Source organism: Peromyscus maniculatus, chromosome 4 (genome assembly GCF_049852395.1).
Source record: "Peromyscus maniculatus bairdii isolate BWxNUB_F1_BW_parent chromosome 4, HU_Pman_BW_mat_3.1, whole genome shotgun sequence".
NCBI lineage: Eukaryota > Metazoa > Chordata > Mammalia > Rodentia > Cricetidae > Peromyscus > Peromyscus maniculatus.
In genome coordinates this window covers 126,926,068-126,953,157 of record NC_134855.1, presented here as the reverse complement: position 1 = coordinate 126,953,157, position 27,090 = coordinate 126,926,068, and the positions used below count along the sequence as shown (strand labels likewise).

The 27,090-nt window shown below is 43.8% G+C and overlaps 2 protein-coding genes across 7 annotated transcripts in view; one reads left to right on the top strand and one right to left on the bottom strand.

The window, feature by feature from the left end:
• Nucleotides 1-1,859: 1,859 nt before the first annotated feature.
• On the bottom strand, nucleotides 1,860-18,821 carry Cstl1 (cystatin like 1). Of its 5 annotated transcripts, none has more exons than XM_076570811.1 (4): nucleotides 18,680-18,821; nucleotides 5,692-6,036; nucleotides 2,609-2,719; nucleotides 1,860-2,018 (listed from the first exon to the last, which is right to left on the bottom strand). In XM_076570811.1, the coding sequence occupies exons 2-4, from the start codon at nucleotides 5,911-5,913 to the stop codon at nucleotides 1,923-1,925; spliced, it is 429 nt and encodes a 142-aa protein (XP_076426926.1). In that variant the 5' UTR covers nucleotides 5,914-6,036; nucleotides 18,680-18,821; the 3' UTR covers nucleotides 1,860-1,922. The 5 variants fall into 5 exon arrangements, with proteins under 5 accessions (XP_076426926.1, XP_042132363.1, XP_076426927.1 ...); XM_042276429.2 differs by having other exon boundaries at nucleotides 5,692-6,031; nucleotides 18,680-18,815; XM_076570812.1 differs by having other exon boundaries at nucleotides 5,692-6,031; nucleotides 18,661-18,796.
• Napb (NSF attachment protein beta) overlaps nucleotides 18,712-27,090 on the top strand; it is a 41,740-nt gene continuing 33,361 nt past the window's right edge. Inside the window, exon 1 of one of the 2 annotated variants that reach the window (XM_076570810.1) lies at nucleotides 18,712-18,851. Coding sequence is in view for 1 of the 2 variants with exons in the window: in XM_006984490.4 (XP_006984552.1) it covers nucleotides 18,754-18,851 (98 nt within the window). In the remaining variant the exon portion in view is untranslated. The remainder of the gene's footprint in view (nucleotides 18,852-27,090) is intronic. The other variant, XM_006984490.4, reaches the window with a different exon arrangement.

Genomic DNA, 27,090 nt, shown 5'->3' with positions numbered 1-27,090 from the left:
GAAAATAAGTCCAGAGCAGAATAGCTTATGCTGTACAAATGCACACCCTGTGGCCTCAGCAAATACCCAACAGAGACACACACACGTCTGCCTTTTACACAGATACACACATGCTTATTGATAAAAGGTATTACTAGAAACTGAAAACTATTTGGGTATGATAGTGCATGCTTGTGATACTAGCACTTAGGAGTCTGAGGGAGAAGGATCTCAAGTTCAAGGCCAACTTGATCTACTTAGCTAAACACTACCTTAAAAATCAAAATTAAAATAAAAACTCCTAAAAAACACAGGTTTATTATTAAATAATGGATAAGAATGGTATGTTTAGGGAGGGGAGAGATGACTCGGTGGGTACATAGAGAAAGTGGAGGGGCATGTGGGGCCTCAGAGGCCCCAATGGCATTGAATTTGCATGGCAGGGTGCTTTGGGCTCTCTCTACTAATGTGTAACCTTCCACTCATTTTCTGTGCCCCTTCTCCTCCAGGCATCTTGGTTAATCTGAGGCTCTCACTTGGGGATCTACATTTTTCTCCCCTAAGTGATTCTCAGTTTCCTTCTGACTGAAAGAGTGGCAGATCCAGGGAGGAAGCCAAGTATCACACGATACACTCAATATGTTCTCAGCTCAAGGCTGTGCCCTCTCTTACTGAGCTATGAGTCAATGGAGGAAGGTAGCTGCAGGGAAGTAAGAATTCACCATGCCTGTGGTCTGGAGACCTAGAGGGAAAGCATTCAGCACAGTGATGGAAGTCCTACCAAAGGGCCTCCATATGTCCGCACCCCACACACACCCCAAACAACACCTGAGCACTGCGTCTCTGACCCTAGTCCCTAGAAGATGGTGTGCTACAGACATCCTCACAGCTTGTGGCTGGGGATTAAGTGCACCCTGTAGCTGTAACGGGCAAGGGCTCTGGAAGTTTCTGTCTTCCCCTGGGACACTATCCTCTACCTTTTTGTGGTGGTCTGAATAAAAATGGTCCCCATAGGCTCATAGCAAGTTGACACTACTAGGTATGGCCTTGTTAGAGGAAATGTGTCTCGGGGGTGGGGTCTGAGGTTTCAAATGCTCAGTCCAGGCCCAGTGTCACTTTCTCTTCCTGATGCCTGAGGATCCATATGTAGAACTCTAAGATATTTCTCCAGCACCATGTCTGCCTTTATACTGCCATGCTTCTCTCCATGACAATAATGGACTAAACCTCTGAACTGTAAGTGAGTCTCTTCACAGCAACAAAGCCCTGAGCTAAGACATCCCTGCTACTGCTGCTGCCTGCTGACCTATAGCCACTGTAAATCACAGCCTTGCTACAAGTGTACTTAATCAACACTGGTTACTCAGCCCTGTTTAGTCATGGGACTTCAGACATGCTCACTGTGGCATGTGTGAGTCACAGTGTTGTGTGTAGTGGTAGGGTATAGCGTTCCTCATGCCCAGGCCAGAGTTAATGACCATGCCTGGGCCCAGCGATAGAAGAAGCATGGAGTTGATACAGACAGAACAGTGAGGCTCCCCAAAGGGATATCAGCATCCTGTGCAAAGCATAGCAGTCCCTGGTGACCACTGCATATCTGCGAAGTGTATGTGAGCTGCAAGTGTGGGAAAGCACAGAGGTTCACGTGTGGAAGTGTTTGTATATGTGTTTGCATGGTGACTGTAAGTGTATGAGAGCAGAGGTATGCATGCCTGTGTGTATGTGAGTGGAAAGTACATGTGTCAGTAAAGGTGCTGCTACTATGCATGTTGTTGAGTGTCAGTGTTGTGAGAGTGAGTGAACATGTGTGTGTGTGTGTGTGTGTGTGTGTGTGTGTGTGTGTGTGTGTGTGTGAATACACCCCCAGAGAGAAGCACAAGTCCTCTTAGAGCTCTGTAAAAACCAGTACACAACACAGGCATCTGGGTGTCAGTAGGAGCTCTTCACATGGACCCTCTGTGATCCTGGCAAGAGTTGTTCCAGAGCTGGTAGTAGTTTGCCCAGGGAACAGTGTATATCAGTGATGTGCAAATCAGGCTCTGTGGAAGAAAAAGGAAGATAATCAGCTTTGGGGAAAAATAGTTTTCAAAGGTGGAAGAGAAGGCTCTAACTCCTCAGGCCCTGGAGAACCCAGAAAGGAAATGCTCCTCTGAGATGCATGGCAGGTGCTTCTGGAGCCCCAGGCAAAGGAGGATCTGGGATTCCAGGAAGGGGTACTGGCCCTCTCTCTCCTCCCATCCCTGCACCTACACCCTGGGACAGAAAGAGGCCCCAACAAGGGACCAGCCAACATAGAAAGGGACAATAGAACTAAGAAGACACAGAGGAGACGGGGACAGTCTTCAGTGCCCCCAAAGAATGGAAGCAAGATAATAACAAAGGCCCTGAGAAGGAACAAACAATGCTTGTACCCTGGAGCTCTGTGGGGAGAAGCAGAAGCCTAGGTCCAGGGCTGTGCCTGCTTGGGTGGCCAGACTGCCCATGCCAACAGCCTTCTTCCTTCTTGGATGCACCAAGAACTGTCAGGTAACCTTATGGCTGGGCATTTGCTGGCCCTGACTCTCAGTTTGAAGATGTTCATTCCCCATCCTTGGACTTGAGGCTTTCTCAGAGGACTCCCACAACACACCTTTTTCATCTTGCTGCTTTGCAGAGGACAGGAAGCTTTCTTTGTCTCGTTTTTCTTGCATTTGGTCCTGCCAATCTTCACAGTGATGAAATACTCCACTCCTGTGGTCAGCTGTAAAGGAGCAATTGCACTGCTAATTTCCACACTTGAGTGTCCAGTGTCTGACCCTCTCCAGAAGGACTAAGCATGACCCCTCTTCCCAGAACTCATCCATCAAAACTCAGCTCCTTCTTCCCCTCCCATTGAGTGAGTCTCAATGGTAACTAGAGTTCCTAATCAGCCACAATCTTTTGCTCTGGACTTTGCTGTGGCAGCCACTTAGTGCTTCTTGTCTCCCATCCATTGTCATGATAAGACAAGCTGGGTTGCCTGGTAACAACAGACCACTGTGGTCCTCATAATGTCCTGAGCTATCTGGCCCTATTCCTTCCCAGTCTTCTCACTCCTTACTCTCCTTCCCAGCCAATCATAAAGTAGACAATTTAGCAACACATCTAAATGTTAACTAGAGAGATGGTTTAAAAGCATGTGTTGATCTTGCAGAGGACCAAAATTTGGTTCCTAGAACCCACATGGCAGTTCATAACCACCTGCAACTCCAGTTTCTGGACATCCAATGCCCTCTTCTGGTCTCTGCAAGCACTGTGTATATGTGGTACATTTATATACATATACTTGAAGGCAGAACACTCATACATATAAAACTATAAATCTTTAAAAATGAGCTTGGGGGTCAAATTTATTTCAGACATTCACTACCCATATATTAGCTCTGAAACCTTGAGAAAGTAATATAGCAGCCTCCATTTCTTCATTTGAAAGGTACACATAATCATTCGATCTGTTTGTGGATTCTGTGGACAAAACAGAAGCACTTCCACTAATGCATAAAAACCAACCTATTGTGTAGCTATTTCCTCCCAACTGAAACATTCCGTCTGGAGTGTGGAGGCTGGCTCATAAGATTCAGCAATCAAATGAAACAAGATTATAAGGCCTCCTACCCAAGGTCATTGCGGAGACTTTTGGGCTAGCTGAGCCACCTGCAGGAACTTCTGAGATGCTGTCATCATCCTGAGCCATCACCCTTACTGGGATAGGCTTTTTGGTGATATAGCTGCTTTTGAGTCCTCCATATTTTTTTAAGCATCCCCCACCGGTAAACTAAGCTAGACTTAGTTGGAATCATTCCTTTGGTGTGTTGTTAGCGCCCTGTCTGTAGTAAGTAGATGCTGATTCAGGTCTCCCCAGGAAAAGCCACACAATGGTAGCTTAAGAGAATTCAAATATTTAAGTTACTAAATGTTTCTGCCAACTGTGTGGACCAGCTATGACATTGGGAGAGCCAAGGACAGAAGAATGACATGAGCTAAAGATCTTGTTTTATCTCCCAGGAGCTTTCCACTTGATACCCCCTGTGCCCAGAATCTGTTTTCTCCTGGGGAAGTGGACAGTGTGAGATGATGTGCTAGCCAGAATATGAACAGTCATAACAGTAAATATTTTGACAAGTGCTACTAGGTGTGGCAGCATTGCACTAAATTGTTGCTTGTTCTGACCCAGTTTGCAGGTGAAGAAGCAGTCCTGAAGGAGTCTAGATAACACCTAACCAAGATCCCACAGCTGGGAACAGCTGAAAGTTGAAAGCAGGCCCACCAGCCCACCATGCTTGTCTATGACCCACTCTTTGCCGCACTGAGGCTTTTAAAGTCACATCCGGATATTGAGATATCTGGAAACCTGTGTCCATGATCCTCCCCTTCCCATCAGCAAGCCCGCACTGTCCATTTATCACTTAAAGTAACATCAAGGTTTTTTTTATAACTTTTAAGAAACTATTCTTGACCAGTTAACTGTTAGTGGTAAAAGGTTGGTTTCACGCATTAAATTGGTCTCAGCTGTACCTAAAGGAAATTGATTCGAGTCAAAAAGTCAAATGAGAACAGCACCATCTTGTGGTCATAGTGCATAGTAGCCAGGAATCCCCGGGAATGTCTGTGGTGAGAACAGCACCATATTGCGGTCATAGTGCATAATAGCCAGGAATCCCCGGGAATGTCTGTGATGAGAACAGCACCATCTTGTGGTCATAGTGCGTAATAGCCAGGAATCCTCGGGAAATGTCTGTGCCAGGATTTAGGAATCCTCTGGCCTGGATATAACACTAATATTGCCACCCGACTCCCATGCCTTCCCCTCTTTCTGCTTACTCCTGTTCCATCTGCCTCCAATTATCTCATCTCCAGTAGTCTTTCCTCCTAGTGAATTATTTCTCCCCAAACCTAACTAGGATGTAATATCGTTTCTGACTGATTTACAAATTTTACTATCTGACCTTGAGGGGACATTGGATCAACAGTTTTCAAACAAATCCTCCCCTCTACCATCTTTCAAGTGATACAATTCACAAGAAATATATGTGTAAAATTGTGTGTAAAACAAAAGAGAAGCTACGGTGACACACATGTGTGATCCTAGCACTCACATTCAGTAGGGTAAGGCCGGAGGTTGAGGGTAGAGAGAAACAGGCCAGCCAGGGCTAAATGCAGAGACTCTGCCTCAGAAGGGGTGGAACTACCTGACTGAAGCCCCTTGGCTCATTCCCTGCTACTTCCCCACTGCTATCCCCAAAGACTTGTGATTCTAGATGTCTCAAACAGAAAATGCAGTCCTAATTTACAGTCCTGGACACTGAAAAGAAATGCTGTCAGAAATAAGGACTCTGCAGAGAGTGCTCATGTTTTGTCCAGACAAAACCATTAAAGAAAGCAAAACCAGCCCCATTGCTGCTGTCTGGTAGGCAAAATGAAATGCAGTCCCATCCCTGGAACAATGGAGAACCTCTACAAACCAGCTTTTGGCTAAGAGGAAGGGAGTTAGATTGGCTCCAGACCTTAGGGCCATCTAGATTATGTGGCTGTAGTGACGGAGGGACCTGCTTAGCCCAGAAGCGTCAAGTGCACCCACTGCATATGACGCTCCCCAAAGAGTTATGGGTTCTCCAATGTCCCGGGAGCCCAGTCAGAACCCCCATATGTCTGAAAAAGCAAGATGGGGGCTGCGTTGATGTCCAAGGCACAAACCTGCATCTGACTTTGAATTAGCTTCTGAACTCGAAACAAGTAGGTGTCGTTGCTTGCATTGTTGTAGAACTGGATGAAGAAATGGAGTGTAGAGTTCATGTTTTTCGTGCTTGTGGCCTTCTCCTTGAAGCCCCCCCACCTTTGGATGTAGGTCACATTGGCCATTGCAACTACAGTCACCAGCAACAGCAGCAAGGGGATCCTCAAGCCTCTGGCGTTCATCTCCACAGCTTCAGAAGGCACTTCTCTGCGGTGTTGCCAGGGTAGGAGCGCAGGGACTATCGCCTCGCTCTGCCACAGCAGTCTTACCAGCACAGGCTTTCCTGGGAGACAGCTTCACCTGCACTTAAGCAAAGGATTAAGATCTCAAGTTGGTTTTTCCACGGTGCTAAGGACACTACCCATGGAAAGCTTCCCAGGGGGCCACACACCCTGCTACCCAGCAGTGTTCCCCCCATGTGCAATGACATTCTGTTCTTCAGCAGTCCAGGTAAGGGGGTTGTCTCTGCACACTGCCAAGCCAGGGGAGTCCCTACCCTTGCCCGCACATGCAGTGTGCAAGAAATCCCAAGAGCAGACCTGTTCAGAGCTCTGCAATAAAAAGCTGCTGTGGTAGACAGAGGTCACTATGTATGGCAGTGGGTGAATGTTTATGGAAAGTCGTATTTGAACTGAGACATGGGACTCAACCACATGGAACCTGGGAGTACATCCCAACCATCTTACCAAGCCACCAACATCTCTTTGTGTTCTTCGGTCAGGTTCCTCTTAATCACTTGCCTCCCACCCGTCACAGATTTCTCCCTGCTGTTTCCCACTCGGCTGGCAAGTTCACATAGTCTCACTTGTAATCCTGTTGTGACCCAGTAGAGCTTTGTGAGGTAACCCCAATCTCCCCATGTGAAATCAGCCAGGAGCCTTCCTCAGAAATCAGCCCTGCCCAGGGCCGCCTGTGTGTAGGAGCTCATTAAAGAGCCTTGTATTTTGCTCCAGGAAAAGAATAATAGTAAGAGAATCAAAGAAACCTGGGGGCTACAGAGATGGCTCAGTGCCAGCGTGAGCACCTGAGTTCATTCCTCAGCACCCACATAAAAGACAGATTGGCTGTGAACATCTGGAACCCTAGTGTTGGGGAGCAAAGACAGGTGAGTCCTAGGGGTCACCAGTCAATCAGTGGGGCCAAAATGCTAAGTTACAGGTTCACCGAGAGACCCTGCCTCACAAAATAAGGTGGAGAGTAATGCAGTAAGACACAACAGCAGCCTTGGGCCTTCATACACCCCCAGTTCCCCACACCGCACCCCCACAATCTGAATATAATTCAGTGTATTGTCAAATATTAGCTTCTGAGTTTTACACTTATCCTAGGATTATGCCACTGTTTGGGGAGGTTAAGGCCTAGGACAGATTTTACATTTTTTTCAGCCTTTTTGCAAGTCATATTATTTCTAATTAAAACTTAAAATATTCAAAACTAAATACTAGTCAGTGAGAAGCAGAGTCATATGGCAGACAACACACACATTTTATTATCCAGATATATTCTGGGGATTCTGGGCTAGTTAATCTCCCTGAGCCTAGATTTTTCATCTCCCTACAATATGGATTATTCTTTTTTGAAATAAGGTCTCTACATAATCCTGGATGGCCTGGAACTCAGTTTATAGACAAAGCTGGCCTAAAACTCACAGAGATCCAGTTGATTATGCCCCATATTGCGGTTAAAAGCATGTGCCACCACACCTGACATCCCTACAATATGAAAATGGACGGAGGCAAAGAACTTACTCCTGTGTCTGCCTTTGGTGATTTCTCATAAACATCTGTGTGATCCTTCCCTGACTCTGATTCATATGCTGGAACTATTGTCTATGGAACTCCTAGCTCTTGTCCAAGCCACTCTCCATGTGACAGTGTACAATCCTGCTAGGATACATCATGGTATCCATACTGTGCTCCATAAAGTACTAGAACTGTCCGGCTCCAGACATGGCAGCTTTGGAACACTCCAGTTGCATAAGCCAGGGTCACTATAGAGTAGATGTTTCAACTGTAGCCTAATTCCTACCCTTTCCCCTCTGTGCTATAAATGGCTTATAGTAAACTCTGCTGCTTGAGGTGGGGGGAGATTCTGCTTGTGGGACAATTCAACAAACTCTATTAATTAAGCTAAATATAGACAATCAAAAATATGTCACTCAGGACTGCTATGTCGGGAGCCCAGAAGGGGGACAGATGGGCATAAAACAATCTGTTTAACTGAACTTGGGGCTCATGTTCTTCTTTTGTATTTCTACATTTTGTTTTTTGTATGTGAATGTACTATTTGCCTGGATGTATGTATTGTACCATTTGTGTGCTTGGTGTCTGAGGAAGTCAGAAGAGGGCTTCAGATTCCCAGGAACTAGAGTCATGCATAGTTTTGAACCACCAATGTGGGTGCTGGGAATTGAATCCAGGTATTCTACAAGAGCAACAAGTACTCCTAACTGCTGAGCCATCTCTTCAGCCCCGGGGCTCAGCTTTTTAAACCGGCCTCTGCTGACCCTGTGTGTGTCAACACTGCAAATTAAACTGCTTTCTGGCCCCTATCAGTTCAGGCATCTTGTTTCCTGATCCAGTTTTCCCTGAACAATACCAGGAAGATCCACGGTATGAGGGAGAAACAGGTATTTAGTTAAAACCATGGAATAAAGGAGAAATAATTGGCCTAATTGTATCAATGGAATAAATGGGCAGTATTTTAGTGTCAAGAAACTAAGGGGATATAGAGTACCAACATGTCCGTGGATATGTGGGAAGTGGGGATCATGTTATATTTGTGGAATAAATATAAAATAGAGACCCTAGTCACAACCATAAGTATGAGAAATATGGTGAATATTGGGAGCCTGACCATGAATTAAGAGGGGCCAGGTGAAATACAATACAATGAGGACAAAAGAAGGAGCTTGTTATGTTCACAGAATTGGGAAACTGGATTCCTGATTATAGCTGTGAAATAAGAGGAGCATGACAGCCTCGTTACATCCAGGAATGAAAAGAAACACATGGACAGGCCATGTCCAAGCAGCTGTGGAGAATGTTTAAGCTTGGCCACGCCCAAAGGAAAGGGAAAAATAAGGCTCTTTGCACATTATGAAAGTGGAAGTAAAATGCCTCGTAATTTTACAGGCTATAGGGAAGATGGGGACTTGAGAATTCCATGGACTAAAGGGGAACTTACAGGGGTCTTGTTCCACCCATAGCAAAGGAGAAACATGAACTTTGGCTGGATCCATGTAAAGAGGCAATTACAAGGACCTTGGTCTTGTCCATAGGACATGAGAAAAATCCATGGGATGGGATGAGGCCTTATTGGGAAAATTCATGAATAGGAAATATTTAAGCCTTATGTTGTTTATGAAACAGGGAGACTATATTGTTTATGAAATGGAAACTTGTGAGCTCAGACTGTTTGCATGGAAAATAGACACTGTAGATGTCTGGGGATATAAGGAAATCAGAAACATGAGTACATATGTGGAATAAGAGGAAAAGAGTTTCACTGGTCCTGTTAACAGAGGATAGCATGGAATAGCAGAAAATGTGGGATCTGCTTATCCACAGAGGAAGAAAAGAGCATGGGGTTGGGGAAATGTCAAAGAGAGGAGAAACTTAGATAATAGATACGTTCATTGGGTAGATTTCAGTGAGTGATGATTCTGCAAGTGAACACAAGTATTAAAAACTTCAAATTGTTCACTATAAATGCATGTGATTATTTGTCAATTGCAACTCATAATGTGGTGTGGATGGATGGATGGGTGAGTGTATGGGATAAATGGATGCATGATAGGTAAATGGGCAGATGGATGGATTGGGGGTGAATAGGTAGGTGAATGGCTAGGTAGATAGATAAAAGGCATGTGACACTACCCAAAGTACTTCCTACGGAATATGCAATCAGTCAGAAGACACTTCCTGCCACCACTGTTCTCCTTTTCATGACCTATGCTTATGGCTGAGGGAAAAAGGATTGCCTTTGGCCAAAGCCATCAGAAGACTAACACAGTGAGCCTGCCCCATAGCCCCTCTTGCCTACCTGTACCCAAGCCATCTTAGCATTTGCCACACCACCTAAAGGAAGACAGCTTCTAGGTAGCTATTTCTTTTTTCAAAAAGGAATCTTTCCAACATGCTTAGCAAATCTGGCCTTCTATCTGATGAACAAAATTTGGTAACCTGGCCCCTGATGGATGAGTGGTACCCGGCAGATAGGTGGGGTTCATCCGAGATCTGTCTGTAATGGTTGAGTGGTGTTTAGGTCCCTCAAGGAACTTGCATGAGTTGCACTACTTCCTCATTTTGCATATGAACATCTAGGTTTGAGATTTGTCAGTCCAGCTCCCAGAAGAAAACAAGCAAGAAATAGAAAAATAATGTGCTTTATCACCACAGGCAGTGTGCACTGCTGTGTGGACTGAGCAGTCTGCAGGCAAGGAGGTTTCCTGGCTGCAGCTTTTAGTCATCATTCTCCTAGTCTGTCCTTCTTGTTGATGCTGCTTTCCTTTACATCATACCCCACCCATAAAGATAAACTACTCAGGCTTCTCCTTGACCTTGACTGAGGTTTCCTGGACCTGCACTAAACCACCCATCAGTCTGGTCCAAAGGCATTGCTCACGGTATTCCACCTCTCACTTGAAACCTGAAGTGGAGTGCCCTTGCTCCATGATGAGGTCAGTTAGCAAACATCAAGAATGCTGGGCTTTTTCCAGTCTAGGCAACAGGATAGACCATATCCTGACCTGGCAGCCCTGTCTAGACATTCGCACTTGTTAGTCCTGGTCTCAGTTGGGGGACCCTGAAAGGTGCAGGAGAGCTGCTGAAAAGAGCATGCAGCTGAGAAAAAAGTACTCCTTTCCATGGCTGCTCGGCCAGTTGCCTCACCTTCTTGGCTTCACTTTCTCTTTAGCTGGAATTCTAGCATGTAATCATAAAAGTAAGTATCTCATAGGATGACGTGCTGGCTTTTCATTAATATGGCAGGCAGGACACAGACAGAAAGCAGCAGATCGTGCTCCAGGGGAAATAAATACTCCTCTAGGGTATGCTCCCTCGCTAATCTACTTCCTCAAATTAAACTTCACCTCATAGTTTTTATCACCTCCTAATCACGCCATCTAATTATTAGTGCATCCATAGAATAATCCACTGAGGTTGCAGACTTCAAAGCCCATCAGACGGCAACAAAGTCTTTAACGCATGAGCTTTTGCTAGGTTACATTTCACAACTAAAGTATTATAGATGCTTGAGAATTTTAAATTATAAATTGCACATATACTTAGCATTTGTAGCTTAAGAGACATCAGGGCTCATATTGACATTAGTGTGGCACCTATTTCAATAAGAAAATAAAATAAATAAATAAACAAACAAACAAATAAATAAATGTGTAGGAGAGAGGTGGCTCAGTGATTAAGAGCACTGACTGATTTTCCAGAGGAACTGGGTTCAATTTCCAAGCTGGCTGGCCAGTGTCCAATCATGCCAGGAGAATAAATACATAAATACATAAATAAATAAGAAGAGGAACCCTCCACTAGGGAGTGTTAAAAGTGGAGCTGCTTCGGGGCTCCTTGCTATTTCCTGTGAACTTAACCCTAGCTGAGCAGCGGACATCTGTTACCTGTGAATTCAGTAACTATGGAGGCAGTCAAATATGAATAGAGAACTCCTAAAAAAATTAGGTCTGGACCAAGCCTGTGCCTGAAAAATGGAATACTTACATAGAGCTTTGTGTTTTATTAGGTATTTTAAGAGATGCAGGGGCAGTGAAAAGGATAGAGAGGTATGTACAGGTCTTATGCAAACACTATGCTGTTTTGTAAGAGGGCTAGAGCATCCACAGAGTTTTGGTATCTGCAGAGGCCCCTGGAAGCAATCCCCATGGGTACCAAGGGACATCTGTTTTCCACTGATAAATACAGTGTCAGAACTTGGAGAAGAGTCACAATGTGGCACTCTTTTAAAAAGCCTATACCTATATCTGATGTCTGGACCTTCTTTTCCCACAGGGTAAATAAATAAAATAATTCCTTACAAACAAGAAGGCTGGTATCATTTGGTTTCTTTTCTGGACTTTTCTTCTTAAGCTTTTAAAAGAAGCATTTATTTATTTTGTAATATGTGCATTATTGGAAACACAACGCAAAAAGCCAAGAACAGCCCCCCCCCTCCCCGCCCCGCCCCCGGCCTAGTCACAAGCAGCTCAGCTTGATGTGTCCTTCTAGATGCTTCAAGTGTACATACACTTAGGGAATATTTACCAACTAAAAACCCCACATTACATGAGTATTTTGATAACCAAGAATATACCATGCTTTTAAAAAATATATTTCTGTACCCCAAATAGTCCGCTCTGGCAGGATACTGACCTGGATATAACACAGACAGGAAGCAAATCTATTTAAGATCCAACCGGTTGCCAGGCACCCTTCCAAGATGGCCATGAGAGAAACAATCAGCAGTCTGCCACCTGCTCAAGTATCCCAGGCTTGACTGTGGGACAGTACTGCCCTGGAAGCCATCAGCAGTCCCCACAGCAGCCCTGGACCTCATCTCTGGCACTACCACAGACGGATGTGGCTGACCTTGGCTAGAGATGCCTTCTGGTCCTGAGAAGCAAGCCTGCAGCAGGCACACAGGATGTTAGAGACACACGGTGGTGTTACAGATGGCTCAGGTTGGAATTGACCCAAAGTACATTTTCTCCTCTAGACTAAGAAAGCTGAGAAGTCACAAGGCCAAGAAAGAGCATTCTCGCAGAGCCGGCTAAGGACTTCAGGGTGGAGTAGCTGGTGGCAGCCTGTCCTCTTCACCCAAACTTAAGTATTTTTTTCCTTCAGGTGCTTTCCATGTTAAAAATAATTTAGCAGTTCCTAATCATACTTCCCCATATACAGAAACTAGAGGCTCCTATTACAAGAAATCCACAGAGTCTGCTTAAAGTGTAAAGGAATTTATTAGAAAGGGAGACTCATTACAGGAGATTTATCATAGGGTCCTGGAAGGTCAAGGTACAGTCCCACACTGTTCTTCTGCCTGAGTTCGTCCCAGCACCCAAGCCCATGAGGGAGACAAGAGCAAGGCATATGTGCATCTCAGGTCTTAAGGGTAGCCCTGAGGCCATGTCCCAGGGGCAGGCACTTCAAGGTCATAGGTAGGTTGGACAGTTACCTGCTACATCTCTAGAGGTGGTGCTTCAAGTCATAGATAGAACAGATATCCACTACATCTCCCCCTTCTGTCTAAATAAGAAAGTTCTAACCTAATATAAAATTATATATACTAGGAACGATTATCAAGTATTGTCCAGGAGAGGGGAAAGGTAATAACATAAACAAAAAGAAATACAACCAGCAAGAACATCAGAGACATATACTAAAATCCAGAAATATCCAGATCATAGGTAAATGGCATGTTACAGAGATTATTCCAATAGCTGTCCCAAAGGGTGCCTCTAGTTGGGGGCCAAACATTTAACATGTGATCCTGTGTCCGAACTATGAGTAGAGAGAGAGAACCTAGAACATGGAAAGAGAGGTGACTCAACAAGGAAAGCACTTGCCACTCAAACCTAAGGATCTGAGTTCTGATTGCCGGAACCCATGGGAATACCAGACAGTAGTAAAGCCTCTGTGATCCCAGGGCATCCCTACCCAAAGATGTGATGCAGAAACAGGAGAATCACAGAAACTCATGGGCCGGCTCCCCTGGCACATACAGCGGAAAAACAAGAGACCTTGTTTCAAACAAGGTGAAGGATGAGGACCGACACTTGAGGTTGTCCTCTGACCTCCCTATGAACACACAGGAACACAGACAGACAGAGAGACACACACAGAGACAGACAGAGACAGAGAGGGAGAGAGAGACACAGAGAGAGACAACAAATGCAACATATTAATGGCTATTATGTACCCATTAAAAAGCATGATATCCTGTCAGGCCTAGTGGGACATGCCTGTAATCCTAGCACTATGAGCTCTAAAAGTAGAAGACTCATGAATTGAAGGTCACTGTGGGATGCATAATAAGGACCTATCTTAAAACAAAACAACAAAATGTTATCCAGGCTTGGAGAGGTGGCTTAGCAGTTAAGAGCACTTGCTGCTCTTCCAGAACACCCAAGTTGAGTTCCCAGAACCCACATCAGGAAGTTCACAACCATCTGTACCTCCAGCTGCAGGGGATCTGTCGTCTCTGGCCTCCTTGAGCACCTACATTTTTGTACACATACCCACATGCAGACACACACACACACACACACACACACACACACACACACACACACACTTAATAAGCTAAATGTGGAATAATAATAGGGGAAAATGGGAAGTTGGAGAGGAAGCACCAAAACACCAGGAGTTAGAAAAAGTAAATCTACAGCACAATGGGTATCTGTAGTCACAGTAGCCTAGTATGCATTTTATAAATAACTCTGAGGAATTTAATACAATGATAAGGAGATGGACAATTAATCACCCTGAGTTGATCATTCCATGTGTATTGAATTATCACACTATATGCATTAAATGTGTACAATTAAATAATAATTATTAATCTAAACTTTTTTTTAACCAGGTGTGGTGACACATATCTTTGATCCCCGAATTCAGAAGGCTGAGGTAAGATTGGGAGTTAAAGGATAGCCTGGCTTCACACTGGCTTTGTCTCAAAACACAAAACAAAACTTTTTTTAAAAAAAAATACAGGTAGAAAAAGTAAATTCTAAGGCTCTGTAACCATATAGAAGGGTGAGTGCTGCTCACAGTCATGTGTTATGGAGTCCACAATAGTTCCCAACAGTTCCTATTCTGAAAGAAAATGAAAAGCTGTGGAGCCTGCTCATCAACAGGGAAAGCTAAATGCCAAGTATGTGTTGAAATCCTCTAAATCTGAAAGTTCAAGGCCTCTGCCCTCCTCTCTATTTGACTGTTTGTGTCCATTGATTTGGAAGATTTCTTTACCCTGGATGATTCTTTTGATTTGGGTATACATATTACAAATATCTTTTTCTGGGTTGTGGCTTGCCTTTTCATTTTATTTTTGGTACATTGGAGGAGAGAAATTCTTAACCTTAATGGAGTGGATGTATTGATTTTCTCTCTTCTGGTTTGCATTTTTGATGTCTTAGGAAGTCAAGGTCAGAAAGCTATTTAAACATTTTAATAATGCTACTTTCCTCCACGTTTTCCCAAACATTTTAAACTTTAGCATTTCCATGTATGTAAGCAATCCATCTGGATTTTGTGCATGGTATGTGTGTTGTGCTTGGTTCATACTCTATTATAGTCATGAATGAAATTGCCCTTTGTTTCTCCGTTCATGTTGTTCTCTTCTGGTTTGGGGTTCAGGATCATACTAGACTTATACAATACTAGTCTAGTATACAATACTGTATACTAGACTTATACAATGAGTTGGGAACACGTCAATGAGGATCTTTGCAGTGAGCAGTGGCATGATAGCAATAAGAAAAATTCAGGAAAGTGAGTGCTAGTGCACGCCTTTAATCTCAATACTCAGGAGGCAGAGACAAGTAGATCTCTGAGTTCAAAGCCAGCCTAGTTTACAGAGAGAGTTCCAGGATAGCCAGGGCTATACAGACAAACCCTGTCAAGAAAAGAAAAGAAGGAAGAAAGAAAGAAAGGAGGGAAGGAATGGAGAAAGAAAGAGAGGGAGAAAGAAAAGAAAAGAAAAGAAAAGAAAAGAAAAGAAAAGAAAAGAAAAGAAAAGAAAAGAAAAGAAAAAAGGAAGGAAGAAAATTCAAGATGGTTGATCTAAATAGAATTCTACATAACGGTGAAAATGCAAATGAACCAGGGGACACAGGGGACAGGGAAGTCTTCTTTGGGTAGCAGTACCCATGCCAGCACTCCTAAGCAAGAACAATGAGGAGAAAGGGACAATCCAAAAAGAGTCAGGGAGTGTCAAGTGGCCACTTTGTGGAGGGACTAGGAAACAAATGCTGTATTAGCACTCACCCCTTGACCTCTCTCTCCCTTATGAATGGTTGGCTAAATTCAAGACTCATTGATGGAATCCCTGCAATGCCCTGGAAAAGGGTAGTAGAGAGTAGATGAATTGGAAGACACAGAACCAGTAGGAACGCGCGCGCGCGCGTGTGTGTGTGTGTGTGTGTGTGTGTGTGTGTGTGTGTGTACAAATTTACATATACATATGGAGAGATTTGTTGTAGAGGTTGGCTCATGTAGTTATGGAGGCTGAAAGTCAACAATGTTCCATCTGCAAGTTGGAGATCCACAAAATCCTTCAATATAAAAAATCACTAGGGCTGGAGAGATGGCTCAGAGGTTAAGAACACTGACTGCTCTTCCAGAGGTCCTGAGTTCAATTCCCAGCAACCATATGGTGGCTCACAACCACCTTCTGTAATGAAATCTAGTGTCCTCTTCTGGCCTGCAGGCAGAACACTGTATACATAATAAATAAATAAATCTTTAAAAAAAATCACTAAAATGAAAAGTTATGGCACTACAGAGGCTATGAAAGGGATGCTTATTGACAGAAATGGACCCAGAAGTCTGAGGCCACTGTATTCAATCTTAGCTGGAAGACACATGTCAGTCCATTCATGTCTTTCACCACTCTGAATATGTTTACAGTGGTTGCAAGAACATCACAAGTGTTATAAAGTAAGTGAATTTACAAACATGGAATATAGGAATAAGGATTGGCTGTATCCTCAATGCCAATTATTCCAATGCAGAGCAAGTCTGTAGAAAACTCAGCTCTTCCAACTGATCAGGAAGAATTGCTAGTATTCTCTTAAGTCAGCTGGTGGCAGGGTGTTCCAGATAAGAGCAATTTCCCTCCTTTTCAGGACAGATGTGAAAATTTCCACAGAAGCCAAATTTCATACAACTCAGCTATGCCTCCACGGGAAAGAGTTATATAAATCTAATGTGTTCAACGATTGGCAGTTAACAATTATAGTCATATCTCCTGAGTGCTTTGCATTGGAAATGTTCCCTCTTAGCTGATGCCCTAAAGGCTTGGCACACAAAAAAACATAAACTACAAATCTGCACCTTGATGATGTCTATGTATTTTTAAGTTTATGGATGAAGATTAAATGGGAATGCATATGTTAAAAGTGAAAGAGTGGTTGGGGGATGCCTCTGTGGATTAGAAGCTTGTGGTACAAGCATGGAGATGAATTTGGATCTGCATCACTCATCAAGATCAGGCACAATGGTATCTGTAACCTTGGTGCTGGGGAGTGACAGGAAAGGCTGATTCCACTCACCCACTGGCTGGCCGTTCTACAGTCTAGCCTAAGCAGTGGGTTATAGTTCAATGGGAGACCTTGTCTCAAAAATAAGATGGGGAACAATTAAGGAAACATTCAGCCAGTGTCAACCACATGCACGTACACATTCTCTCTCTCTCTCTCTCTCTCTCTCTCTCTCTCTCTCTCTCTCTCTCTCTCTCTCTCTCTCTCTCTCCCTCTCTCCAGTTGTGTCTGCACACCTTTTGGCTGCATGTGCAAGGACTTTGAACTGTCTTGCTTTGTTCTCTGAAGATAGGCTTTTCTTTTTTTTTTTTTTCCCCAAAACGGGGGCCATGGCCCTACAGGTCCCCCTTTTATTAAAAAATGAGCTTCTGACTTGGGTTGCGTGGGACGTCAGCAGGTCACCTTACCCGTCATGGAGACGCCTGCCCAGGCCACACAGGTGCTCTGTCTTAGGTTGGTGAGTGCCCCCGGGCATTACCTGTCTCTGAATACTCATTATCATACAGGCTCAATCGTGTGTGAGCTGCATAGTTAATTGCTGCCAAAGATCTCAAAGTGGCACTGGGCTTGCAATCTGTGTGTTCGATACAGAAAAGACCAACAGAGGTCCTATCTCACCCATAGCCAGTAGGCTGAAGGCAACTGTAGGCTTCATTTCTTTAGCTATGTTTTGCTTTCCAGTCCCCATAGTGTATCCATGAGTTCTAAATCATCAGAAACTCTCATTTGGCAGTGATTCCACTTGCCTCACCACCTCTACATTAGCACTGCCAAGCCTAGACGGTCTAGACATTGTATTAAAAAACAGCTCCCTCTGGGACAGGCCTAGAAGACATTGGCACAGGATTGCATCTATCTATGGATATTTAGTAGATTAAAAATCTTCCTGGCAGACAGGAATTTTGTCAAGATCCACCCACTGTGGCCAGCATTATGTAAAGGATAAAGGAGTTCACTGGCTCATAGCCATTTAACAGAATTCGGTCAATAAAATGAGTGGATTATGCCTACACGGAAGATATGCAACTCATTTCTAAACAAGAGGACCAATAGAAATAGAAAGTTGCAGTTTGGGGACGCTTAAAAACAACCCTGAATTTATATTGGGGAAGATGATGCATTTTTAACGTCTTGCTCTCAGAAATTAAAAATAACTCTTTTGGCCAGCTGTTGCTCCTTTTCTGGGAGAGTTGGGAGATGGGGGCACCACATGGTTGACGAAATTGCGCTGAACTGCTGCATTAGATTATGTTTTGCAGTTGCAGTACCTGCATATGGGTTGAGCATTCGAGGTTTTTTTTTTTTTGTTTTTTTTTTTTTTTTTTTTTTTTAACATTCTCTGGTCAACTGTCTACCCATTGCCAGGTCTCAGTCATGGTCAGTGATTCCTGATGCTGCGTATTTTAGGTTATCTCTCCTGGAAGCCACCGGTCATTTTCTAATTCTGCACTACTTAAAACCTTGAAGTCCACCTTGGCACAAGACCCCTCCAGAGGGCCACGCCCCTTCTCCCTCCTCCCTGAGCCCGGGGAACTCGGGGTCCTCAAGACAGGCTCCCGTCCGGCCCTGCCCAGCAGCCTTCTGGGAACTGTAGTTGTAGCTTCTGACACAGCTGTCACTATAATGGAGTCTAGGACTACAGCTCCCTACAGGCCCCACGCACCGCGCCTGCGTGCCGGCACCTGCTGGAGGAAGGGTTAAGTCGTCCCGGGAGCATCGCAAGTCGGTGGAGGAGGCTTTGGCGGCTGCGGGCGACATGGACAACGCAGGGAAGGAGCGAGAAGCGGTCCAGCTGATGGCGGAGGCCGAGAAACGAGTGAAGGCCTCCCACTCCTTCCTCCGAGGACTGTTCGGGTGAGCACCAGAGTTCTTGCCCTTAGGGTTCTTGGTGCCTGGTCCTCTGCCCAGCCGGCTGCCACCGCAGAGTGCCCCGCGCAACTGCTTAGGTTTCCTGGATTCCCACATCCTTCAGAACACATCCAAGTGGCCCACGTTCTGCCTTGGGTCCCGCAGCCCCTAGGGACCATCGCATCCCGTGGGCCATGCCTAGGGGGCTCTAGTCTGCACACACTTGCAAGACCCAGAACCTTTCAAGGATCCTCAGGCCTTGGGCACCCCCGCCTCCCCCCGTGTCCCCCCCCCCACGCCCGAAGAACCGGTAGCCCTCACCCCCCAGGCACCCTTTAACAGCCCAGAACGCCTACACGCCCCCGGAGACTTCTGTGACACCTCCCCCCGCCCCCTCGCGTCGCCTATGGTCGGGTGTTGGTGCCAGGGTCCGCTGCTCCTCTGGGAAAGCCACCTTCCTGGCGGACCGGATTCATTAATTTATCCTGGTTCGGGCCTTTTATCATCTGGGGGAGCCAGGACGGGTAGGTCCTGGAACTCAGCCTGGCGCCTGGCAACTGTTAGCACCTCCCAGGGAGCGCGAAGTCGGCACCCCTATATCCTGGGCACTTGGCGGCTGGCCTCAGCCCACGGGCCTTACAGTCATTTCCTCGGATGGTGTGTTTTTCCTTTGCCCGAGTGATTTGTATTCGTAGCCCAGGCCTTCTGTTTGATGGGCCGTAACATTGCCTCTGTTTAAAGTCAGTATCTTTTGGGATTCCCGTGATTTCGTCTTAACAGGCTGTAGTAGCGAAGGCTTTGCATTCTGAGCTTTCAAAAAGCAGAACCTGAACTGAGAGCTTGTGGAAGAATTCTGGGCTGTTGGTTATGCGAATGATTCAGCTGTTTATGACAGCGGCAGAAATTACGTGTGTGCCTCTTTTTTTTTTTTTTTTTTTCCTCATTTGAAAGCGAAAGATCTTTACTAAGAGCAGATTTTAATTATCGGGAAGGACTAGTGGTACACACTTAACTACTGCATTATGAGACACAATTTTATTTCTGTACAAATTCAATTTGGACGCTTAGTTCTGAAAACACGCCCAATGAGCTTTGACTTGCTTTTTCCAACTTCATTCATTTGACTGCTAATTATAATATTCGTTATTATGTAACAGTTTAGTGAAACCCTGTTATGTTTCAATCTCCAGGAAATGCTTAGGGTCACTTTGATACAGTGCATGGTAGCATAATAGCCAAGAAAAAGAGGAGATCATCCTTGGGGACCTCTAAGGGCATTTATCACTACTAGGTCCAAAATTTCTCATGTAATATGAGGCTTGAAACCATAGCTGTAAGGTATGGATACTCTATTTCCCCTTTAAAGGGGACAAGGGGCATTGCTTCGTATTTAATGCAGGTGCCAATTACTAATTCCTGTCTATGAGTCACAAAACACAAGAGATTCACTGTGTGAAATTTGATGGCAGAGTGCCTCACTGTGGGAGGTGATTTTAATGCAAAATGTATTTCAAATCAGGATATTTGAGCCAGCTGTGGACATTTCTTTTGGTCAAGAGGCCCATTGTTTTGGGGAAACTAGGTCAAATCTTGAGGCAGTCATCTAAAAGGATTTTGAGGAATCTTTATTTCTGAAGAAACATAATTTTGACTGTTGCTGCCCTGTCAGTGACAGGCCATTTAGGAAGACTTTCATCTTCCTTCATTCACCCTCAGTTTGCATAGAGTTACTACATCCTACTCATGTAGAAGCAGCAGGTCAGGTTATTGTCATAGCTTTGGAACCTGAAACAGGTTGACTTTGCTTCTTTGGGCCTCAGTTTCTTCTGCTATAATCCACAGTTTATCTCGTGATTAGTGATCAGTGAGTTAATTTTTTTTTAATACTTAGGTCTATGGGTGCTGTAAACAGCTGTCCAATGATTATCCACATATTCATAAAAGATGTCAACTCCTCTTATCAAGGAAGTAGAAGGGCAGATGGATTGAGTTTTGCAGGATTTTGGAGCCAAAAGCTTGGTCACTAGTCTTTTAGTAAATAAATACCTTAAGAGTTTTGGCCAGGTCAAGTGTCCTTTGCATTATGAAGACTGGGAGGTTTCCAGCAATATTTGGTCCTGGAAAGTTTAGGGGAAGAAGAATATATAGAGCTTCATGAGATTTATTCTAAGTATATAGTATTTGAAACCCAAACCAGACCTATTTCTCTTTGAGTTTTAATGGGAAGACTAAGGTTTTGTATCAGAGTTCTGTGGTTGTGACATTACGTGCATCTGTCATCACCTTACATGTTTCCCTGCCTGCCTCCCTTAGGTTTTGTCTTTCATTTATTGTAGTGTCATCTATCCCCATGTGATATCCTCAGGGTAAAGGAGAATTAATAATCACATGTCTTGGTTCACCTAAGTATCATCAGAGTTCTTATTTAAGAGATGCACAGGTGGTTTTTTGAGGACTTGGCTGACATTTGAAAAGGCATTTGGTTATTGCAGATGTTTCACGTCACTGACTGTTAATCTCCCAGCTGCAGATTAAAGCCTAGCTTGAGTTCATCTGTATGCTGCACAATGCTTTTGTGGCAATACTATGTTCTCAGTATTGCTCCATAACTCTGACTTTCTGTTGTTGCTTTAGATGGAAATATGCATGGATATTCTCAAGAGTGGGTCCATTGGATGGTTCCTCGGGGTTTAAGCTACAGGCCTTTTCTGCCTGGAAGCTGAAGTGGGGAGGGGGCATCAGTGCGTTTTTCTTTCCCCAGCAAAGTCCCTTGCAGCTCCCCTACAGGAGAATCATTGAGGAAGGATACAGATATGTCTGCCACCATTGTTACTTTTGTTTGGTTTTCTATCAATTCCGGCTGAAGAAAGATGTATCTTTTTAGCTGGAGAGTCAAATTAGTTCTCACTTTTTCTGAAGAGCACAGTATAAAACTACCACTGAAAAAGTCGAATTTTCACCTAGTGCATTGCCAGAGAGGAGCTGTGGAAATATGTAGTTAATTTCAAATTCTAGTTTAGAATCTCAACAAACTGCTAGAATGATCTTAAGCTTGGCCAAACTGACAGTAGGATATTTTCTAATTGCAAAGACCTGCTTAATCTCTTCATTTGTTGCTAGGGGAACACAGGTTGAGGCTGTCTTACACAGTGCACGTTCTATACTTAGGGAATGACAGGACAATTTTTCTGAGCTACCTTTATGTGTTTGTTTGTTTTCATTTTGTTTGGATGCAGCCCCCAGGCCTTGTACATGCTAGACAAGCATTTATCCTGCCACTGAGCTATATTCCCAGCCCCCGATGGTTTCTTTGCTGAAATGTTCCTCAATCTTGGGGCTAATTAAAGAGCTATATATTTGGTGGTCTCAGTGTAAATTTAGTGATGGATCCTTTTGGGTTACTGCAACTAAGCATGAGTCTACTTACTTTGTGAAATTCAAATATTTCTTAGGTTTTTGTAGGCTATATCTATATTCTTCACTTGTTTTTATTCCAGTGAAGATTGTGTTTCCATGTTTAGCATGGTCATGTGATAGCCTTGATAGCGTTTACATCATTCTCAGTTATGATTAATACTTAAATGTAGATTCAACTTTTTAAAAAGTCATTAATCAGCTAGATTAATGGTGGTGCTCACCTTTAATTCCAGCACTAAGGAGACAGAATCAGGTGGATCTCTGTGAGTACGAGGCCAGCCTGGTCTACAGAGCAAGTTCAGCCTGGTCTACATAGTGAGTCCCAGGACAGCCAGGAATATGTAGAGAAACGTCTCAGAAACAAAAAGAGAAAAAGCAACAGAAAAATCATTACCCATGTCTATGATCCCAGCAATCAGGAGGCTGGAGCAGGAGGGTCTTGAGCTTCAGGCCAGCCTGTCTCAAAAACAAGACAGTGAATGTAGATTACATGAAGGTTTACTTACACAGACGGGTGTTACTGTGTAAGAAGATGGGAGTATTTGTGTATGTTTCTTATAATGTAATAACTAAAATGTGGATAATTATGTATTATATAGAAGAGAAATAATAATAAATACCATCAAAATCTGTAATTCTAGGATTTTGTACTTTGGATTTTTTCAGATATTCCTTATTTCTGAGAATTACTCATGAGTGGTTGTAAATAATATTGCCCTGTCCTGGTTAATTTTTTTTGTTTGTTTTTGTTTTTGTCAAAAAACTGATCTTCTGATTTTCTTTATCATTTATTTTTCTCCGTGGCTTTTTTTTTGCAGGGGTTATTAATTTGCTGTCTCTCTTTTACTTATATGAATCTAGTTTGGGTGTGAATTTTTAAACTGCTTTCATTGTTGTGCTGTAGAACCTGATACTTGGGGTTTTTATCTTCCTTTGTTTCTCCTTTGATCCAGGAGTTGTTCTGGGGCATCCTTCTCGGCCAAAGAGCCTTTTTGTGTATTTCTGGTAAATTCCCATCTTATTTCCTTATGATTAGAAAACTAGCAGCTATTTCTTTGCTTTCTTTGCTGCCTAATATGTTATCAGTACTCTTGAATGGTCCTTGTGAGCTCAGAAGAAGGTAGATGTTTGCTTCCCAGTTTGATAGAGATCCATAATATCTAACTACTGACTATATAATTAGGACTAGGCCTTTTGTGTCTTTTTTTTAAAGTATTTGATCTGCTTTTGACTTAGAGAGGTGTGTTAATGTGTTCTCTTCATGTGTTTCTCTCTGTGGCTCTCTTGTAGTTTCTGCTTTAAGAAAGTACTGCTTTCATACAAAGATACTCACTTCCATTGTGAGCTTTATCTTTAGTATTATGGAATGAACTTGCTTATCTTATTTGGTGCTTTTAAGCCCAAATTCTACCTTGTCCATTTTTTATTGTGTGCATTTCCTACATTGGAACTATGTGTTATATAAGAAGGATCACACATTCATCCAGTGGCCGGGTGCCCCTTCCCCACGAGCCTGTTGTAGCTCCATGACTGACTCCGGGGAAGTTCAATGGAAGAGACATATGCTTCCCCTTGGAAATGCAGAACCACCCTGTGCTTCTGCTGAATCTTCATTCTATTGAGAAATTATAAAGAGGATATCCTGCGGTAGAGAGTGAGAACCCTTAGGAAAGAACCAACATCAAACCTACCTGCAGGTGAATTGAGCAAGCGAAGCCTTTGCAAGATGTCAGGGCTGTTTGAGGTTGTAACACATCTAACCAAAGTTGGCTGGTGTCTTCTGGTTTTATTTTATTTTTAATATAGGGTCTTACTCTTTAGCTGGCCTAAAACTCATTTATCTAGACCAGGCTGGCCTCTAACTTTTGATATATATGTACAACCACCACCACCACCAGCAGCAGCAGCAGCAGCAGCAACGAAAAGCAGTGATGTAGACAGAGTCTTCCATCCACACAGCAGCTGGCATTGCCATTGTACCCTTTGTGCCAGGCCCTGTGCTGACCTCTCTCTACCAGTTAAGCTAATACCTTCCTGCTGGTGAAGAAGTGTTGTCCTGGGTGACAGCCTCCCACACACACCTCACCATGCTCCCAGGAATTAGCACAGTGGTCCTTGTCTTTGTAGTTTGGTGTGGCTGGATAGCCCTCAGGGTATCCTCATTATAGACCTGAATTCTTTCTAGTTGTGCCTGCACACTGATGCAGGGCTGTAACTGTCATTATTTGAGATGTTTCTACTCTAGTATCTTGTGATTTTAGAGCCAGCTTTATTTCTGCCTCGGCAGTTGTCACCTTTTCCTTTTGGGTACATCTTATGATGTGTGTGTGCCATTAGTTCCCACAAGTCTACTTTGATACCTCCCTCCTCCCACCCACAGTTTTAAAATAGTATGTATTATAGCTGCCAGTGTGGCTCTGTGCTCCAAACAGTGATTCTGCGGGGTGGGGGAAAGTAGGACTTCGGAGGATTTGGGGATCAATTGGGTTTTGACCGCTTTGCGGTTCACTGACCCTTGGTGGGCTGCCTTGGGGTTTTGAGCACAGTGGAGCAGGCTGGGGCTGGATGTGCTGTCTCAGGCGTCTTCATTCCCAAAGCATGAGGTTTTGTGAGCACTCGACCTCCCTCCTTAGTGTCGTGTGGCACATACTGACCTCAGCAGCTGTTCGCTCAGTAAGTGACCAAGAAGCTTCTGCCTCCGAAATGAACGGGTGTCAGGCTGGGGCCTCCAGGTGGAGGCAGGGCTTGTGCCTGCTAGTGTTTCCTTTCTTGGTGGAGAAGGTATTTCCTTGTTCAAGGTCAGAAACCTCTAATACCAAAAGACACTGGCTTTAGCTCAGTTCAGCTTCCTTCATGGCACTTAGTGCTGTGTGCTGGCTGACATAATGTTACTTCATAGCAGAGATTCTCTTCAAAATCTGTTGTTTCCAAGACTGTTCTACCTATGGAGCTCAGGGTAGCCATCAGTTGAATTATTTGTAAATTCTGAGTAGTGGTCTTTAAAACCTGTAATATTTAATGTTCATGTACATGAAGTAAGTAATTGAGGTACTTTTCCGAAAGACATTTTCCAAAATGTTTACAGTTATTTGTGGAGTCTGTACTTTCCTTCCATCTTTACATGGATTGGAGATTGAATTTAGGTTGCCAGGCTTGTGTGGCAGGAATCTTTACCCTATCAGCAGCATACTTTTTGTGTTTATGTGGCTTCCTAAAGGACCCTACCCCCACCCCTTTGGAGACAGAGTCTCATGTTCCCAGGGCTGGCCTGACTCATTGTAGGGTGGATGACCTTGAACTTCTGATCCTCCTGCCTTTACTTTCCAAGTGCTAATATTACAGGTACGGGCCATCGTGTACAGTTTATATGGATTGGGTGAGGATCAAACCCAGGGCTTTATGCATGCTAGGCAAGCACTCTCCCAGCTGAGCCACATCCCCAGACTGTATTCCCCTTTTTTGATAATGAGTCTTCCTTAGGTTTTTGTTGTTGTTGTTGTTGTTTATTTGTTTGTGTTATTTGTTTTGAGACAGGTTCTCATATAGGACAGACTGGCCTCAAACTTGCTGAGGATGACCTTAAATTCCTGATCATTATGCCTCTACCTTCCAAATTTTGGGGTTATAGGCATATGCTACCATGCCTGGCATTCTTCAGTTTTCTTTAAGGTTGATTTTTATGTGTACTTCTGTGTATCTGTGTATGGGGATGTGCACATGAGAGCAGGTGCCTTTTAAGATCAGAGGCACGGGATCTGGATCTAGAGTCACAGGCTGTTGTGAGCCACCCGGTGTGGGTGCTGGGAACCAAATTCAGGTCTTCTGCAAGAGCAGTATGTGTTCTTAACCACTAAGCTATCACTCCAGCCCCTTTCTCTAGCGTTGAGAATGCTTGTGGTAATTCTGTTCAGGACAGGTAAGTGTTTTGTGATCTAATCCAGCTGGCTCATTCAGCCTTTTCACAACGATCTCTAAATTTGAAGTCAGGACTCAGCTGCATTGCTAGCCTGTGCTGAGTGGTCAAGGTGAGCCACTGGCCTCCAGATGCCAGTGTCTCTTTTGTGAGATGAAGGTAGTATCCTCCCGTTATTGTAATGATATATAATGATTAAAAGAAAATGACCTGATGTGGCAATATCTGGTGTGAACTTAGCACAGTTGTTGTTCACATTTCTACTTGGAAGTAAGATAAGGTACATTTTAATTAAGCTAGTTTTATTTAGAAACTTAATAAGAACGACTGCACTACCCTGTAATTACAGTTAAAGATTTTTGGTACTTGACAGAAAAACAAGACACGGAAAAGGCTAGCTTGTGTTAACTGTGGAGCTGTGACTAACAGTGAGAAACTTCTCATGAGGAATTTTCCACTAGGGAAGCCTATTAGTTCATTGCTTTAAAAAAAAAAAGAAAGAAAGAAAGAAATGTGGATGGGTTGGAGAGATGGCTCAGAGCTTAAGAGTACTGACTGTTCTTCCAATCTGGGTTCAGTTCCCAGCACCTACATGGCAGCTTATAATCTTCCTTAATTCCAGTTAAGGGGATCTGACACCGTTTTCTAACTTCTATAGGCACCAGGCACACAAATGGTGCACGTTCATAAATGCAGGCAAAACACTCATACACATAAAGAAAGTAAATCTTTAAAGAAATTAATGTAGATTTGAAGTAGAGAAAAGGGACCAGAAGGCTGAGGTCGAAAACCTTGCTTGTTTTGGCTCTTTGGTTTTGGAATGGCTTGATGACATCCTGTCATTCTTTGTGTGACATGGCCCCAGGTTATTTTATTTGGCAGGCAGGCATAGCCTTTTATTGAGATATAAACTGG